Here is a 17,406-nt window from a genome sequence, read left to right as displayed (position 1 = left end):
GAGGGGACAGGAGAAAAGAAGGAAATAAGAGAGGAGAGAAGAGGGAGAGAGAAGGGAGAGGGGAAGGATAGAAAAGAAGGAAAGAGAGGAGAGAGGGGAGGAAGAATGAGTGAAAAAGAAGGGGAGGGGCAGAGAGGGAGAAAAGGAAAAGGAGGAGGAGGAAGAAAGGAAGGAGGGGAGGACAGGAGACAGGAAGGAAGAGAGGAAAGAAGGAAGTAAAGAGAGGGGAGGAAGAAGGAGGAGACCAAATCAAACCAGATCTCCTAATTCTGAGAAATGAGCGTCAGCTCAGTATTTCAATGTGATTGATGTTACAAAGTCTACTTACTTAGTTTTAACTAATTATTTTTAATTAATGCTAAGTACACACGCACAATACAAAGAACTGACACACACATATAAGGAGAAAGAAAGGAACTGTCATGACATTTCTAGAGACAAACTGCTGTCTACTTGAAAGGTCTTAAAATCGTGGTGATGAATTATGCCTTTTAAAAGAATGAAGTTAGGGTCTGGAGAGCTAGATCAGTGGTTAAGAGTACTGGCTGCTCTTGCAGTGAATCCAGGTTGGGTTCGCAGCATCCACATGACAGCTAACAGTCATTGGCAACTCCAGTTCCAGGGGACCCAATGCCTCTTCTAACCTCCATGGGCATTGCACACACATGGTGCACTTACATACATGCATGCAAAATCATGCATCATATACATTAAATAAATAATTACAAGATAGAATGAAAATAGGTAAGATTAGGAGAGCTAAAAAGGCTTTAAGTGGGTTACAGACTTTAAGCATAATACCAATGAAAAGGAGATAATAGTGAGATAATAGTTTCTATTCCCTTGCTTGAAATTCAGCAGATTACTGGCTAACTCTGTGGGCTTGAGGATAGAGTTAGGCGGGGATATAGTCATGCAAGATCTACTAGGCATTGTGGAGGATTTGTGTATGAAAGTAGCCACTAAAAGATTTCAGGCAGGGGAGTAACAGGACCAGGTGGACACTTTTAGAAGATGGTGTGTGAGAAAAGAATTGCAGGACACCAAACGTGGGAACAAAGAGACCCGTTGGAAGTCCATGGTGAATACAGAGGTACGGATTAGGAAACGAGGGGAAGGAGACAGGGAAGTCTGGGTGCTGGAAACAAGAGGCCTAAAGTTGAAGCCACCTAGGAGGTCAAATCCAGAAAACATGATCTGCAGTGAAGGGGAAGGCAAGTGATGAGTGTGGAGAATGGTACTGGCAAGCACCACCAGGGGAATGTGCACTGATCCTTCAGAGACAATACTTAAAACAGTACAGTGAGGAAAGCCCAGGGGAGCTCGTAGAAATACTGAGTTAAAGGTAAATCTGTAGAGGACAGTCCTATTTGGAGGTAAATAGTTAGAGATACATCTTGTGTCAGAAAAAAATGTGTTTTATTTGTAAGAAATAGTAACAGCATGGATTATTTTTGAGACAGTATCTCACTATCTAGCCCTCACTGGCCTGGAACTTGCTATGTATCCTTGAAGATTGGCCTGCCTCTGCCTCCCAAGTGCTGGGATTAAAGTCATGCACTACCATATTTGGCTAATTTTCACTATTATAAATTCCCTTAATAACTCAGTCCCTATGTGTTTTATATCTAAACCATAACCCAATGGCTTGTTTTCAACTACACACACACACACACACACACACACACACACGGGGCAACTTCTGTTACTATAAGCATCCCCTTCTCTTTGTCTGTCCAGACTGCTATAACAAAGTACTTTAGACCAAACAACAGGTATGTCTTGTTCATGGTTCTGGAGGTTGCAATAGCCAAGATCACACACTAGATTGAGCAGTGAGAGCTTCATCTCTGCTTCATAAATGTCATCTTCTGCCTGAGTTCTAACATGGTATATGATAGCTTTCAATCACTATGACAAAATACATGATAAAATTTAACTTAAAGGTAAATTTTTTATTTATTTATTTTATGTGTATGAGTGTTATGTCTGCATGTGTGTAAGTGCACCCATGTCATGCAATGCTGCAGAATGTGGTATTTGGAGGTTAGGCCTACTAGAAACTTTTAAGGTTAAGTGAGGGCATAAGGTGGGGTCCTGAAACAATAGGACTATGGTTCACAAGAGGAGGAACAGAGGGCCTGTGAGATGACTCAGCAGGTAAAGGCATTTACTGTCCAGCCTGGACCTGAGTTTGATCCTGGGAACTCACATGGTGGAGGGAGAGGATCAACTTCCACAAGATGTCCTCTGACCTCCACATGAGTATCCATATATATACACACATGCACAAATACGCACATGCACTTGCACGCACACACACAATAAATAAATAGACTTAATTTTTTAAAAGAAAGAGGACAGACAAGAATAAGGATACATTTCTGGGTGTGGTGGCACACACCTTTAATCCCAACACTCAGAGGCAGAGGCAGGAGGATCTCTGTGAGTTCAAGGCCAGCCTGATTCTCATAGTGAGTTTCAGGCCAGCTGGGCTGCAGGGAGACCCTGACTCAAAAAGACCAAAAAAATAAAGCTGTCTTCCCCTGTGATGCTCTGGGCAGCCCTAGGACTCTCCAGAGAGTCCCTACCAGCATGAAGGCCCTCACCCTAGATGACCACACAGTCTTGAACTTCTCAGTCAATTTTATTCTTTTTACATTTATCCTTTTTTTTTTTTTTGGTCTTTCTTAAACAAGGTCTTCCTGTAGCCCCAGCTGGTCTGGAACTCACACTGTAGACCAGGCTGGTCTTGAACTCATAGAGATCTGCTTGCCTCTGCCTGCCAAGTGCTGGGACTACATGAGTATGCCACCACACCTGGCTAAATTTACTCTTAATACATTATACAGTTTGTGCTATTCAGTTATAGCAAAAGAAAATTGACTAAGACATGTACTAATCCTATTTATGAAGGTGGAATTCTCACGACCTAAACACCTCCTGAAGACTCCATCTCATGCCATTATATCAGGAATTAGGGCTCAGCATATAAATCGGGGGGAGGCACAGGCATTCAAATGATTGCACTGTTCAAGCCAGCCGTCCTTGGCCTAGAGAAATTATTTTTATGATTCCTTTAAGTGGAAAGAAAGCTCCCTAGATATTCAGTTCAAAGAGCCTGGCTCTATTAATAGCAATCTCACAACACTGCTGTCTACATGACTAAGCTTTGTCCTTTTGCTATATGCTGCCACTCTCTAAAGAAGTAGGTGATTCTTACATTCTAAATCTTGCTTATGAAAAAGATTATGATTTTTTAATAGGAAATAAACACAATTGAGATTTAAGTCTGGGACATAGGAGAGGAGATCAATGTGAAAATAAAACTTCGTGGAGGCAGAGGAAGGCAGTGATGGCTCAGGGTCTAAGGGATGTGAGCAAGAGGTGGGGTCAGTTACCTGGGACAGTAACACTGTATAGCAAGATGAGAAGGTTGCTTCAGTGTGGGCCTAAAGCAGATTCATTTAGAACTGTTCTGAAGTTAGCCTCTTACACTTCTAGCTTTTGCGTTCAAAGGATTTGTTATAAATGTTCTTAATAATGCCATTTCCTTTTGGATAAAGGCTTTGTCATTTCTGTGATGATGAAAAACTAAAATATAGGAGGTATGTAAGATGTTCCTATTAAGTTCTCAGACACTGTTAGGTGTGAGGCACCCCAGCTGGACCCCTCTATTTTGGCCTTCCCTCAGTATCTCTTTGGAGTAAGATGCTACATGAATTCTTTAGAATCTACTCTTAGATACTTTAGCTTATCCCCTTCTGTGTCATTGCATCAGAATGCATGATTAGTGTCGAAATCAAGGCATACCAGGATACCTTAATCCCAGCACTAAAGAGGCTGAGGCAGAAGGATATGTGTTCAAGGCTATATAGAAGGTCCCAGGCTAGACTAGGCTATAAAGTGAGCCTCTGCTCCAAAACATAAAACTGAATAAAGACATAAAACAAAGATGCTCCAAATACTGTTTTATCTCTCTGTAAGATGTAGATCACACCCTCCTGCTAATGATGTTCTATATTAATTTAAACTACACGGGCAATTTGGAGGGACTTTTGGGGGAAAGTGGATGGTCAACTAATGCAGATGGGCAAGAGAAATTTCTTTTGCCATTTTGTCTCACTGCTCAACTGTGAACATTGATGTGGTGGTTCCAGGAGAGTAAGGGTTGAGGATGAAACTTGGGAGGAATTTGTGATACTAAAAACACCCCTAGATCTCTCCTCTCACAGGTTCTGTGGGTGCTAATCTTATAAGTGGAAAGATGAAAGAGAGCCTACTGGAAGACCTAATCTAGTTCACAGACTCTCAGTGTGGGTTCTGATCAGCTTCTGTGAGCAGGTTGTTTGGAGAAAAGTCTCTTCCTTGCTTTCCACCTTGGGTTAATGAGAATTAAAAGCACAGGTTCAAATGGGAATCTGTCCAACAAGTTGTGAGTTAGAGTCCTGACTAATAGAAATGTTTACATTAAGGGTTGAGGGTATGGCTCAATGACATTATGCTTGCCTGGTATGCTTGAGACCCTAGATTCAAAAATAAAAGTTTACATAATGATTAGCTCCACAGCACTTAGGAGAGAGAGTCTTGCACTCATGTTTAAAGTCCTGTGTAGAGCAGTGCAATCCATACAGATGTGGCCTGTAGGCAGGGTCACTTCCTCGAAGCATCCCAGTCACGTTCCCTCCCTTCCTCGGCTCTCCCTCAGGCTCTGGTATTCCAACACTGGGCATTACTGTGGATATTTTGGACAGCGAAGAACATTTGAATTATCTCAACCAAGTGATTTCATTTTGCCTTGTGATGTCAATGAATTTCCCATAGAGATAAAAGAAGAAAGCAGAGTCACAGAGAAGAAGCAAAAATACGAATATCCTCTGCTATTTGATCGGGAAAGGTGAGACCACGGAGTTGGGTTTTTTTTTTCTTTAGATGAACAGATAAGGCTTAGACTATTATGATATTGTGACACTGTGATGGACGTGGAAAATTCAAAATCAAACTTTTCAATAATGCTTCAACTTCATGGAAGTGGGGAGCATGTCATCAAAAAGCTTAATTTAGTGCAGTCGTCCTTGGAACATTTGAGTCTTATAACCAAAATATGATAAGATTTAACCGAAGAAGATCAAAGAGGCAACTGCCTCATCAAAGGCACCAAATAAGATTGTTACATAGCATGACCTTCTAAGTTTGGAGTCCAGGGGCAGGTGGGGAAGACAGGATAGGAGATAAAGCAACAGAAGTCTATAGAGAACCAGGTAGAGAAAGAGCTCACATCTGCAATTCCAGGAAGCTTTATAAAACTCACTGAAAAATGATTGACAGCTGAAAAGTGGGCTCAAATGAAAAGCTAATGAGTTTGGTTTGAGACAGAATTCAATCTACAGTGCTTGTGGTACATCTAGGTAGAGGAATTTAAGAGGCACCCAGAATCAATCTGTCTGGACATGCTGAAAGAGGTCAGGGCTATAGACACAGATTTTGGAGTCAGTCAGCATAGTAGTATTTTCACTGTGGATAAGGAACTCAGGTCCCATGCCTTAAGTTAGAAAAGTAAAAAACTATGGGATAAGAAACAGCCTCTAAAGGGAAGGCTAAGGGAGAGATACTTGTGAAAAATCTTGAAAAGGAATAGCTAACATACAGAGGGGGAAAAACACAAATAAGCAGTGTAATGGAAATCAAAGGAGGAGAAAGTTGTAAGGAAGCAGAGAAGGACCCTCCTAGAATGTGGGAGCGAGGCCCATGCAACCGAAAAGTAAAAGTGGGTTTGACATAGAACGGTCCTTGATGATTCTGGAAGGGTGATTCCAGTGGAGTGATGGGAGAAAAATCTCAAGCCAATGGCTTGAAGAAATACAAGGAACTATGAGCTAATTGGTACAGAGTGCTTCTAAATTTCTGGTTGTAGAAATTTATGTGGTACAGTGTCATAATTTGACACATTTATACATTTATACAGTGTATAATGATGATCAAACCAGAGCAGTTAACTTTCTCTTTCCTTAAACATTGTTTTAAGTTTTTATTAACATGTAATACTTGTATTTATGCAATATGGTATGATATTTTGGTACATTTTACAGTATGTATTAATACATCAGAGTGATTAATGTTTCCATTTAGTTATCATTACTTTGTGCCTGGCACCTTCAAGGTTATTACTTGGGGGACAGGGAGGGGAGTCAATTGTCAATCAGAATGTATAGTGGAAACCAAGAATGGTACTGCCAGCACTCAGGGGAGAGGTAGGAGGAACCAAAAGTTCAAGGTCAGCCTGGGCTGTGTAACAAGCTTCAGGGCAGCCAGGGATACACAGTGAGACCTTGTTTCCAAAGAAAAAAAGTGGGGAACATATATAATAGATATTAGTAGAGGCTGAGAAAGGTGGGAACATGGGCTGAGAATAGGGAAGAGAGAGGTTAGATAACATGTCATAGAATTCGATTAGCGTAGATTTATTTTTAAAGAAATCAAATAGCATTTGCAGAACAGTCTCTTCCATGGGTTTGTTTTTTGCATGAGAGACTAAGGATGCTTAAAGGAACAGAAAAGGGGAAGCAATTCTGCCACAGAGAACAGAAAGCAAAGAAACTGTTGTACAAATTTCCTTCCTTGTTTTTTGACTGACCTTTGTCATAGTGGAAGGCTGGTGCTCCCCTGAGCTCAGACTTAAAAGGTAAATGTCTAAATGTCCAACTTCTAAGAAACCAGCTCTGCTTAGACTGGCAATAATCCTATAAATCAGAACTTGGAGAGCCCACAAGGATGATTCCCAAGTGGGAAGCCTCAGAGGGGGTTGTCAAAGAGAAAGCCCTTCAGGGAAATCCCAAGTCAGTCAAAACTGGAGACTCCAGATGCCATAATCTAATGCAAGGGGTGGTAGAAATGCTGTGAATAAGAATTGAATCCAAGAGTCAGAAACTACAGAAAGACAGGCTCCAGCTGACGGCAAGGCCCTACTAGAGGGTTCAAGACATCCCGTGGTGCTGACCAGTAAGGAGCATGAGAGAGGAGGCTGACTAACATGTGAGAAGTGGTGGAAAACCAAGCCCATCAAGATGTGGCGAGCGTACCATAGAGGCAACTGGCCCTATCTTTTGGGTAACTGTCCAGACTTGAATGTCCGTATCTTGTGTATTAGTTATTCCTCTGTGGTTATGACCTGGAAAAAGCAACTTGTAAATAAGGATTTATTTTAGTTCACAGTTCTAGGGTACAGTCACCTTGGCAGGAAAGTCATGGAAGCAGGAGCTTGAAGTGGTTGGTCACATTGCACACCAGGTCAGGAAGCAGAGAGCAACAAATGTCATTGCTCAGCTCACCTTCTCCATCTTATTCAGTCCAGGACCTCAGCCCATGGATGATGTTGCTGGCATTTGAAGCGGGTCCTCCCACCTCAATTAACCTAACCAAATTAATCCCTCACATACCTAGAGTCTTTTCTCTTCAGCGATTCTAGATCCTGCTGAGTTGCAATCAGTATTAACCATCACATATCTTAATTTAGATGATGTATTCTTATTTGTGAATACATGTCTTCTTCACTCCCAAGTCCTTTGAGGACCAGGATCTTATTTTATACATCTGTATCCCTAACTCTTCAATCAATGCTGGTACATTTTTCTGCAAAATGGCTAGTAGGGAATATTACAAGCACAAGAGAAGGATGTAAATGGTAGATAGAGAAGCATGAAAGAGGTGGCATGTTTGGGATAGTTTAAATGCATGAGATATTCTAAAATAATTTTGTTGTGACCAGAGAGATGGCTCTGTGGTTAAGAGCACTGGCTGCTTTTGCAGAGGACCTGGGTTTGGTTCCCAGCACCCACATGGCAGCCAACAACCATCTATTTCCAAGGGATCCGATGCCCTCTTCTAGCCTCTGTGGGCATTGCATACATGGGTGCACTTACATGCATGCAGGCAAAACATTCATGCATGTAAAATAAAAATAAATAATAATTTTGTTTCTGTATTGTAAATCGGGCCTTGTTCTGTAGAATGATTCTGCCTCATTACATTTATTGGGGTGGGGCTGTCATGGTACACGTGTGGAGGTCAGAGGACAACCTGCAGAAGTCAGATCTCTACGCAGTCTCTATAAGACCATGTGGGTCCTGGTGATTAAACTCAGGCCATTGGGCTTGGCAGCAAGCACTGTCACCACTGAGCCATCTCATTGGCCCTACAATGACTCCATCTCAAGGCATATTATCAAGGCTTTTTAAAAAGTATTTAGTGTTTAGTTATGACCTTCTAAATATATACATAAGTTTGAACTATAGAGGAAGCTTTCCAAGGTCATTCCAAAGTCAAGCATTATACAGGACTTTTTTTTTCTCCAGTGACAATTGATGAATTTAATTACATGAAATTTTCAGGCAGAGTAGAAATTGCTACAGTTTCCCTGGGGGAATCTAGTGAGCTAAACTGAATAAGAATTAGGTAGAGAGTTAGCATCAGTGGGACTGGTGGTATGAGTGTCAGGCAGTGTGAGGAGCAGAGATGAAGGACATGGTCGATATTTTTTTATTTGGCAAAGAATGAAACATATAGATATATATTGACTTTTTCTTCTATCTTTGTATGCAGATGGAAAAAAACGAGCTCACTGTCTTTGCTTTTCAAACATACACCTCCCAAGCCCTTTGAAGTACAGCATGATTTTAAGTTTTTCAAGTCTCTTTCTTCTCCTAAGGTAGTTAAAACAAGAAAATTACCCTTGCTTTTATAGTTTTGAATTCAAATATGCCCATCAATATAGCATATTGATTTTCTTTAACTGCTATTCCAAATTACCACTACTTTTTGCATAAATAATTCAAATTATTTATCTCACAACTTTGTAGGTGAAACAATCTGAAAAGAAATCTGGGTATGGGGGTACATGCCTATAATCCTAGCACTTGGGATGTGGAGGAAGGAAGATCAGGAGTTCAAGGCCAGCCTTATTTATATAGCAAATTCAAAGCCAGTTGGGCTACATGAAGACCTGTCTAAAAGGAGATTGATGGGAGCACGTTCCTTAGTGCACGTTCCTCCCTTCATCATCAAAGCCAGCGATGCTGTATCTCTCTAAGCATATGGTCCCAGGTCCCTCTGATTCAGTGGAAAAGAGTCTCTGCTTCTAATAATTCGTGCGATTATACTGGGGCACCTAGGTAAGGCAGGACCCCCCCCCAAAAAGAAAGTCATTACACAGTGTTCAGAGGCCAATGGATGAGAAACAGAATGTAGACACCACTGGTACTCAGTATTCTGTTGTTCATGGGTGCATTTATTTCCTCAGTGCTGAATGAGACAAGTGTGCTGTTGTTTATTGTGTTTCTACTTTAAACACTCTAGAGAATGGATGTGGAATTAGTTAACTAAAATTTATTTCTGCCAGCTCTTCCACAAAATAAACACACCTGTCTAGATGTATTTCCTAGTACATAGCTGTCCCACTGTTCACAGTTCAGACTCAATATTTGTTGAGCATTCTATTCTTAATATTCAGTTCATCTGGGATCTCCTTGCCACAGCCATGACTTCTTTCCATCTGTCCAAACCCACCCTGTCTTATATATAACAGACCAAAGGTTACTATCTAGACTATGATAAAAAGTCCTAAAAATAAGAAAAAGAAGTCCAATAAAAAATTAGTTTAAAGCTTAGATAATTCACAAAAGAAAATATATTTGCCAGTAAGCACATAGAAAAGATACCCAACCTCCTTAGTGCACAGTACATGCCATCAATAATATTATGGGATGCCACTTCAGACCTACCAGCATGGCAAAATAAAACAGCATAATGATATAAAAAATACTAATCTGCCAATCTGCACACACCTTTAATCCCAGCACTCAAGAGACAGAAGCAGGTGGATCTCTGTAAATTAAAGGTCAGCCTGGTTGAAAGAAAAGAAAAGAAAAGAAAAGAAAAGAAAGAAAGAAAGAAAGAAAGAAAGAAAGAAAAAGAAAGAAAAGAAAGAAAGAAAGAAAGAAAGAAAGAAAGAAAGAAAGAAAGAAAGAAAGAAAGAAAGAAAGAAAGGAAAGGAAAGAAAGAAAAGAAAGAAAGAAAAGAAAGAAAGGACAGAAAGAAGGAGAGGGAGGGATGGAAGGAGGGAAGAAGGAAGGAAGGAAGGAAAGAGAAAGAAAGGGAAAGAAGAAAGCAAGCCCATGCTAGTTGTCACATGAATTAATAGAAAGTCATTGAAAAACAATATGGCATTATCCACAAAGTTGAAAATAGTTATGCCCTGTTATATAAATATGAACTCAGGAGATGGGTGTAAAAATGCTCAAGGCAGAAGGCTAGCTTGGTCTACATAGTGAGTTCCAGGCCAGCCTAGGCTGCAGAGAGAGACCTTGTCTCAAAAATCAAGCATACACACACACACACACACACACACACACACACACACACACACACAAGAAAGAAATCAAAAGTAAGAACTTAACAACTGAAATATTAAATAAATGTTTGGAAATCCTTAGAAGGGCTTCTGAGAGCCCTTGAGACACTTGAACTCCCCATTTCTTCTCTCACCTGCCCATCTTTTACTGCGTTTGTCTGATGAAAGAAAATGATTCCAAGCAAAAGTTGAGTTGAGATGGGTCTCACCTGCAATCTCTGATTTTTTTAATCAGCAATCTTGGTTTGCCCTTCTGCATCCTCAATGCAGATCTAATATTAAACTAGTCACTTTTCTCCTAATTTCCTTTTTACATTAATATTACCAGTAATATTGTGACAGTAAAGCTGGCATTTGAGAAGCACTTTCCCCCAATCTTAGTATAAGATCCCATTTGATTCTCCTCTCAACAAAGAAAGAGCTTGCCTAAGATCTTGGATTAGTGAGTCAGGTTTGACCCAGGTATTTTGTCACTGATGAATGAAATGTGCCCTTTCCTGTAAATCTTCATTGCTGATTTGCAGATCCGCAGATATGCTCTGGAAGGTTTCGTGACGGAAAACAAAGAAGCAGGGATTGTTTTTGGTTCTCTGCCTATATACAGGGTAAGTCAGAGGTTTTTAGGACAACAGTAATAACAGGGTAGGATGAAGTCTGACTTCTCAATCCCGACATAATCACCCCACTGATGCTTCCACAAACATGATGTCCAGTCCAAGACAAGTCTTGGGTTTTGTATATTCATGGCTCAAATTGCTCACCTCTGTCATTGCACATAATAGTGACTGAGCTTTTTCATTAGTGGTTTATTGCCTGCAGGATAAAATCCAAATACCTTAGCCTGGCATACAAACCTTCCATGATATGACCCCTGTCAGATTGTTTAGCCTCAGTTTTTCCACATTCCCCCCATACACCCCCCTATATTCTACCCATGTTGAACAGCACAGCTTGAGCATCGCTGGCCTGCATGGTGTCCATTACTGTGCTTGTACTGCCATCTGCCCAGTAGTCATCTATCCCCTGTTGCTTTTCAAATCTCTTCTCCAAGTTTTCACCCCAGATGACTAATGTTAAGTAACTAATGAAACCAAGAAATAATAAGCTACCAAAATATTTCAACGTAATATGAAATAGATCTTACCATTAATTATCTTTTCCAAGGACATGATAATTGCAATAAATAACAAACAATGATGGTTCTGACAGCAAACTATCAAGAATTAATAGTAACAAGCTGGGGAGGTGGTTCAGTTGGTAAAGTGCGACTCACACAAGCATGATGACTTGAGTTTTCATCCCCAGTACCCACATAAAAAGCTGGACATGGTGGTGTGCATCTATAATCTCTATCCTGGGGAGGCAGAAACAGAAGGATCCCTGGGGTTCCCTGACTAGCCATTCAAAGTGAATCAGTGAGAGCTAGAGAGATGGTTCAGTGGTTAAGAGCACTGGCTACTCTTGCAGAGGACCCAGGTTTGGTTTCCAGCACCCACATGGCAGCCAACAACCATCTGTAACTCCAGTTCCAGGGGATCAGACATCCTCTTCTCTCCTCTCTGGGCACTTCACATATGTGGTGCATTTACATACATGCAGGCAAAACACTCATACACATAAAATAAAAATAAATTTTAAAAAAGAATCAATGAGCTCGAGCTTCAGTGAGAGACCTTGTCTCAAAAATAAGGTAGAGAGCTGGAGGATGACTCAGTGTTTAGCACTTGCTGTGCAGGCATGAGGGCCAGAGTTCAGATTCCCCAAACCCATATCAAAGCTGTCCAGGCATGGCAGCCCACCTGTAATCCCAGTGCTTGAGAGACGGAGACAGGGGCTGTCTTATGCAAGATGACGAGCTAGAAAAGTCAGATCTGACAAACTCCAGGTTTAGCAAGAGACTTTATCAGCAAATAAAATGGAAAGGGATCAAGAAAGACAACACACATGGACCGACACATACATGCACCCACACATACATATACACGCATGCATACCACACAGACACACATGATATATTGAAGACTATAAGCAGTTTATAAATAATTTTTTAATAATAATAATAAATATAAGGTGGCAAAATTACTGAGGAAGACACCAGATGTCAACCAGACATCACCACACACATGTGCACACAACAAAAGAATGAACAGTAGGGTAGCACACAGCTGTCATCTGAGCACTAGGAAGGCAAAGGCAGGAAGATCTAGCATTCAAGACCAACCTACGATATATAAACCTGCCTGAAAAAACAAATCAAAAGACTCACATCCACAGAGAGGGAAGGAAGGAAGAAAGGGGGAGGGGAGGGGAGGGGAGAGAGAAAGAGAGGAGAGAGAGAAAGAAAGAGAGAGAGAGGGAGAGGAGAGAATGGACAGCTAGAGGGTATGGCTTGAAGGAGATGGACTTCCCTTGTGGCACTTCCACCCCAAGTTCACATTCAGAAATAACCACTTTTTAAATTTTATATTATATTGTATGAGTACCTGCATATATGTAAGTATGTCTGTGTTGGACAGTGCCAGCAGAGGTCAGAAGAGGACATTAAATCCCCTAGAACTGGAGTTATGGACCATGTGGGTGCTGGGATTTGAACCCCACTCTTCTCTAATAGCAGACAGTGCTCCTATCGGTTGAGCCATCTCTCCACTTTAAGCATGACTGACTCACTTTGTGGTTTGCAGGTACCGAGTCCCATGAGCCTAAGATTCCTTCCACTCATTGGTTCTGAAGCACAAAGGGAATCTGTAGATGCCGTTTACGGAAAGAAGAAGGGCGGTCATGTTCAACATGAGAAAGTAAGTTCCACTCATTCCACAGGGGATGCTAACACTGCTGCTATCCCTACTGTTTAGTCTTTGCTTCTCGGTCCTTCACAAAACATTCTGAGCCTAAAACTATTTCAGTTCATATTTTTATGGATAGTCCAGATGTGTGAGTGTTCAGCTCCATGAGATAAAAATCAACTGTGTATTTGCTGGGTAGAGAGGGAGAAAATTAAATAGAACCTGTGGGTATGAATGAACGGGTCTTTCCTGCTGCTTCAGGAGAGAAATTCTGTGAGTTGTTTTAAAAACCAAGGAATTGGGTACAACGAAACTGAGGGCAATGGAGCGGCCATGGTTTCTTAATCTTATTGTGCCTGGTGGAGGGGCAAGGGGGCAGGTTGTCAGTGAGCTCCTGCCTTACCAGCAGGAATTTTTCCCATGTATTGACAGGAAATAACATATGATGCTTTTTTATTACAAAATATTTTTATTTGTTAGGTCCATCTTGGATTTGAGGGGTATGCTAAAGATCACATGTTAATTAAATTATAAGCTGAGATCTTCCACTCCAAATTTCATGCTCACTGTAGTAAACCGTGATGCCCTATACAATTCAAACCCTATTCTAATAGTTCTAGAAGTCTACATAGCCCTGACTTAACTGTGGTCATTTAGGCATCAAAATAGGTCAGATATTAAGAAAAAGATCAAGGGGCTGGAGAGATGGCTCAGCAGTTAAGAGCACCAGCTGCTCTTGCAGAGGACCTGGGTTCAGTTCCCAGTGCCCACATGGTGGCTAACAACCATCCATAACTCCAGTTCCAGGGGATCTGACACCCTCTTTTGACCTCTGCAGGCATTTCCCAACATGGGTGTATTTACATGCATGCAGGCAATACACTCATACACATAAAAATAAAAATAATAAATAAAGCTTTTTTTAAAAAAGGAAAAGGATCAAGGCAAAGGGTAATTCTTATGTTTCCTTTCCATGAAGTCAGATTAGTAACAGAAAGAATGTTTTTTAATGCCTACAGTTAACCCAAAAAACACAATGACAATGACACAACCACTTTTTAAAAATATTTTTTTATTTTATTTTATGTGTATGCATGTATTGCCTGCATGTAGGTAAGTGCACCCATGTTGTGTAATGCCCATGGAGGTCAGAAGAGGGCATCAGAACCCCTGGAACTGGAGTCACAGATGGTTGATAACTGCCATGTTGGTGCTGGGAATCCAATCGGGGTCCTCTGCAAGAGCAGCCAGTGTCCTTAACTGCTGAGCCATCTCTCCAGTCCCCCTAACTTGGTAATATTGTTAATGATAGTGGTTAATTTAACTTTCAAAGTAATGTGCCAATTCCAAGGTTGTATGCCTAACATGCCCTCACTCACAGCTCTCTGCAGCAATCCTTTGAAATCATTAAAATAACCAACTCCATTTTACAGTTAAGAAAACTGAAGCACAGGGCATAAGTAACTTATCAAAGATCCCAGAAGAAACCATTGATGAATCAGGGATTTAAAGTCAGAAGCTTGACTTCAGCCTGGGTGTTTAAATATGATGTAGTATGATTTGGAGGTAGGTGAGCTGCCTAGGGCAATCCTGGTGGAAACAGCCCTCTGAGCGTGTATGGACAAAGACAGTCCCCTCACTCTGCTTCCCTTTCCTCCATAGCCTTATCACTGTAGAACATTCTGTCATTCAATAGTTCATTTTTTTCCTACTGTCGTGTCTTTTTTCTCCTTGAAAACTCATTCCATTTTCTTTATTTCACTGGAGTATAAAATCCATAAAGGCAGGAACTTTGACTTGGTCTCAACAGACTGACACTGAAAACAAAAGAAAAAAACTGCTGAATAATAAGTGAGTTTTTAAAAAGAAAAAGAGGAAGGAAAGAAAGTCACCTGTAGTGAGGGACATTCCTTTGGATGGGGCGTGGCAGGTCCCAAAGGGAGCTAAACTTCCCATCTTGGCTCTGGGAGAAAGAGGAACAGCCACCTGACCTGTTGGTGCCCAAGCCTAAAGAACCTTTGGAGACAAAAGTTGGACCCAAGAGCTTTCTGTGTCTTTCTTTACCTTGTATTCTATGTCTCTGCATCCCTTTTTGATTTGTGCTGCAAAGTTATATAACCAGATCCCAGAAATAGCTCCAGAAACATATGGTGTTCATCTAGTGTTTCCTGTAAATTCTGATTTTGTGTGTGTGTGCGTGTGTGTGTGTGTCTGTGTGTCTGTGTGTCTGTGTGTATGTGTGTGCTTTCAAATTTATTATTATTATTAATTATTAGTATGTATGTGTGTGTACATGCATACCAAAGCACATGTGTGGTGGTCAGAGACAACTTCCAAGAATTATTTCTCTCTTTCCATGATGGGATCAAGAGATCCAGCTCAGGTTGTCAGGTTTGTGTGGCAAGTGATGATATAAGCGGGTGAACCATTTCACTATCCAAAGGAGGGCTTTTGAGACAGGATGTCAGCATGTATCCCACAGGCTGTCCTGGAACTCCCTGTTGTAAACCAGGCTGGACTGAAACTTGTGGCAATCCTCCTGCCCTCACTTCCCAAGTACTGGGGTTTACAGACATGCTTTTATATACCCAGAAAATTAGATCATTCTTAATCCAAGGCAAATGTTTTTATATTAAATGAAGTTAAAGTTATATATTTATTCCTTCCAAAAATCCTATTCAAAACAGACTTTATTTCATTTATATGAGCATACTTGATTTGTTTCCAGACCTGTCAGTGAACCAGGGTTATTAATTACTAGTACAGAATTAATTACTAGTTAGCTAAGTCTTTGTTTTTATTCAGTCAACCATTTCCAGTTTATGTGGGTGGGCCCTAGAATGGATAACCTCACAGTTAAGTTCTAAAGCTCTTCTAGCAGTGAGTTAGGAGTCCCACCATTCAACACTCTTCCACCTGGAGATGCACAGGATTCTTGAAATCACTTTTTTTTCTAGAAGGATTAAAATCTCTGATGGTGAAAGTTGGAAAATGGTATTTATCTATAATACTTTTTACTAGTTAATGTGCCCTCTATTCCACAGATGCCACGGAGACAAAGCCTGAAAAAAAATTTAGTCTCACAGATAAATCTGTCTTCATCCTTCTTCCCAACCATGCCCAAGTGAAGAGAAACTTCAGAACTGGCTGTTGCCCAGAGACTGACAAAGTCTGGATGATGCCCTGATCAAGATTCTAGGATGAGGATGAGGCTCCACCAAACAGTCATCCATCGCCCCATCTCAGGCCATCCTAGTGATGGATAAGGTTATTCAAGGAGCCCTGACAACAAGCAAGCAGCAGCACACAGCCAGTTTGTCAACTTCTTTCATGCAGGGAAAGACAAAGGGCAATGTTTCTTGTCATTGTCAATGAAATGGAACAAAGCATAACTACACCCAAAATACGGTTACCAGTGATGTTTTGTACCTCCTCCCATTGTTCACCCTGATCCATAATCAGAATTAGAATGTGTACAGTAAAAGGCAAATTATTTGTGTGTCATGTTATGTGGTGTGCAAAGAGGATTATTGTCATTGTTACTTATTTTCAGTACTAGAGATTGAATCTAGACACTGACATGTGATATGTTATATCCACAGCCCTATTTTAAGACAAGGTCTTACTAAGTTGATCAGGCAGGCCTTGAACTTGAAATGATCCTACCTCAGCCTCCCAAGTAGCTAGGATGACAAGCTTCAGCTACCAAGCCTGCCAGGAGAATTATAATTAAAAAGAAAAACATACCCATCCAGGCTCTCAAAGTCTTCTTCATTGAGGGCAATGCCATCTTGAAGATGTGACTAAGACTTCTTGGAAATAAGATGTCACTACAAAGACTGATTGATTGGAACTTCAGTAATGTGGAGAGATTAGAATGCTGCAAGTCCACAGCCAAATTATCTTGGGGTGCCTTTAGCCCCTTAATAGCCATTTATTGCCCTCCTCTATATGACCATTAGGTAAATCTCTGGAATGCATGAACAGACCCCTAGTTTCTAACAACCAAAGGGCTAAGAATGCTGTTAGATAGCATCTGAGGCTGATAGTACCTTTAACCACTTTTTCTATAACCTGCCTACCTGATGTACCTACAAATGTATTTGAAAAGTATGTTATTTTCTGACTTTCTTTGTTCTGCTATTATAAAACAGTCATGAAATTGCTACTTCATTGGAACATGGTATTTGGGGAGACCTGAATCTGTGTTCCTTGGTC

General features: G+C 40.8%; 1 protein-coding gene across 2 annotated transcripts in view; it reads left to right on the top strand.

The window, feature by feature from the left end:
- Wdr64 (WD repeat domain 64) overlaps positions 1-16,316 on the top strand; it is a 159,834-nt gene extending 143,518 nt beyond the window's left edge. For both annotated transcript variants that reach the window (XM_029554115.1, XM_008849176.1), the window contains 5 exons: positions 4,709-4,897; positions 8,599-8,704; positions 10,930-11,010; positions 13,087-13,200; positions 16,233-16,316. In XM_029554115.1, coding sequence (XP_029409975.1) covers positions 4,709-4,897; positions 8,599-8,704; positions 10,930-11,010; positions 13,087-13,200; positions 16,233-16,316 — 574 coding nt within the window. The remainder of the gene's footprint in view (positions 1-4,708; positions 4,898-8,598; positions 8,705-10,929; positions 11,011-13,086; positions 13,201-16,232) is intronic.
- The last annotated feature ends 1,090 nt before the right edge of the window (positions 16,317-17,406 follow it).

This window comes from Nannospalax galili, unplaced genomic scaffold, assembly GCF_000622305.1.
Source record: "Nannospalax galili isolate Female #2095 unplaced genomic scaffold, S.galili_v1.0 scaffold543, whole genome shotgun sequence".
Taxonomy (NCBI): Eukaryota; Metazoa; Chordata; class Mammalia; order Rodentia; family Spalacidae; genus Nannospalax; species Nannospalax galili.
The sequence above is the reverse complement of the archived record's forward strand: the minus strand, read 5'-3'. Positions and strand labels throughout refer to the sequence as shown.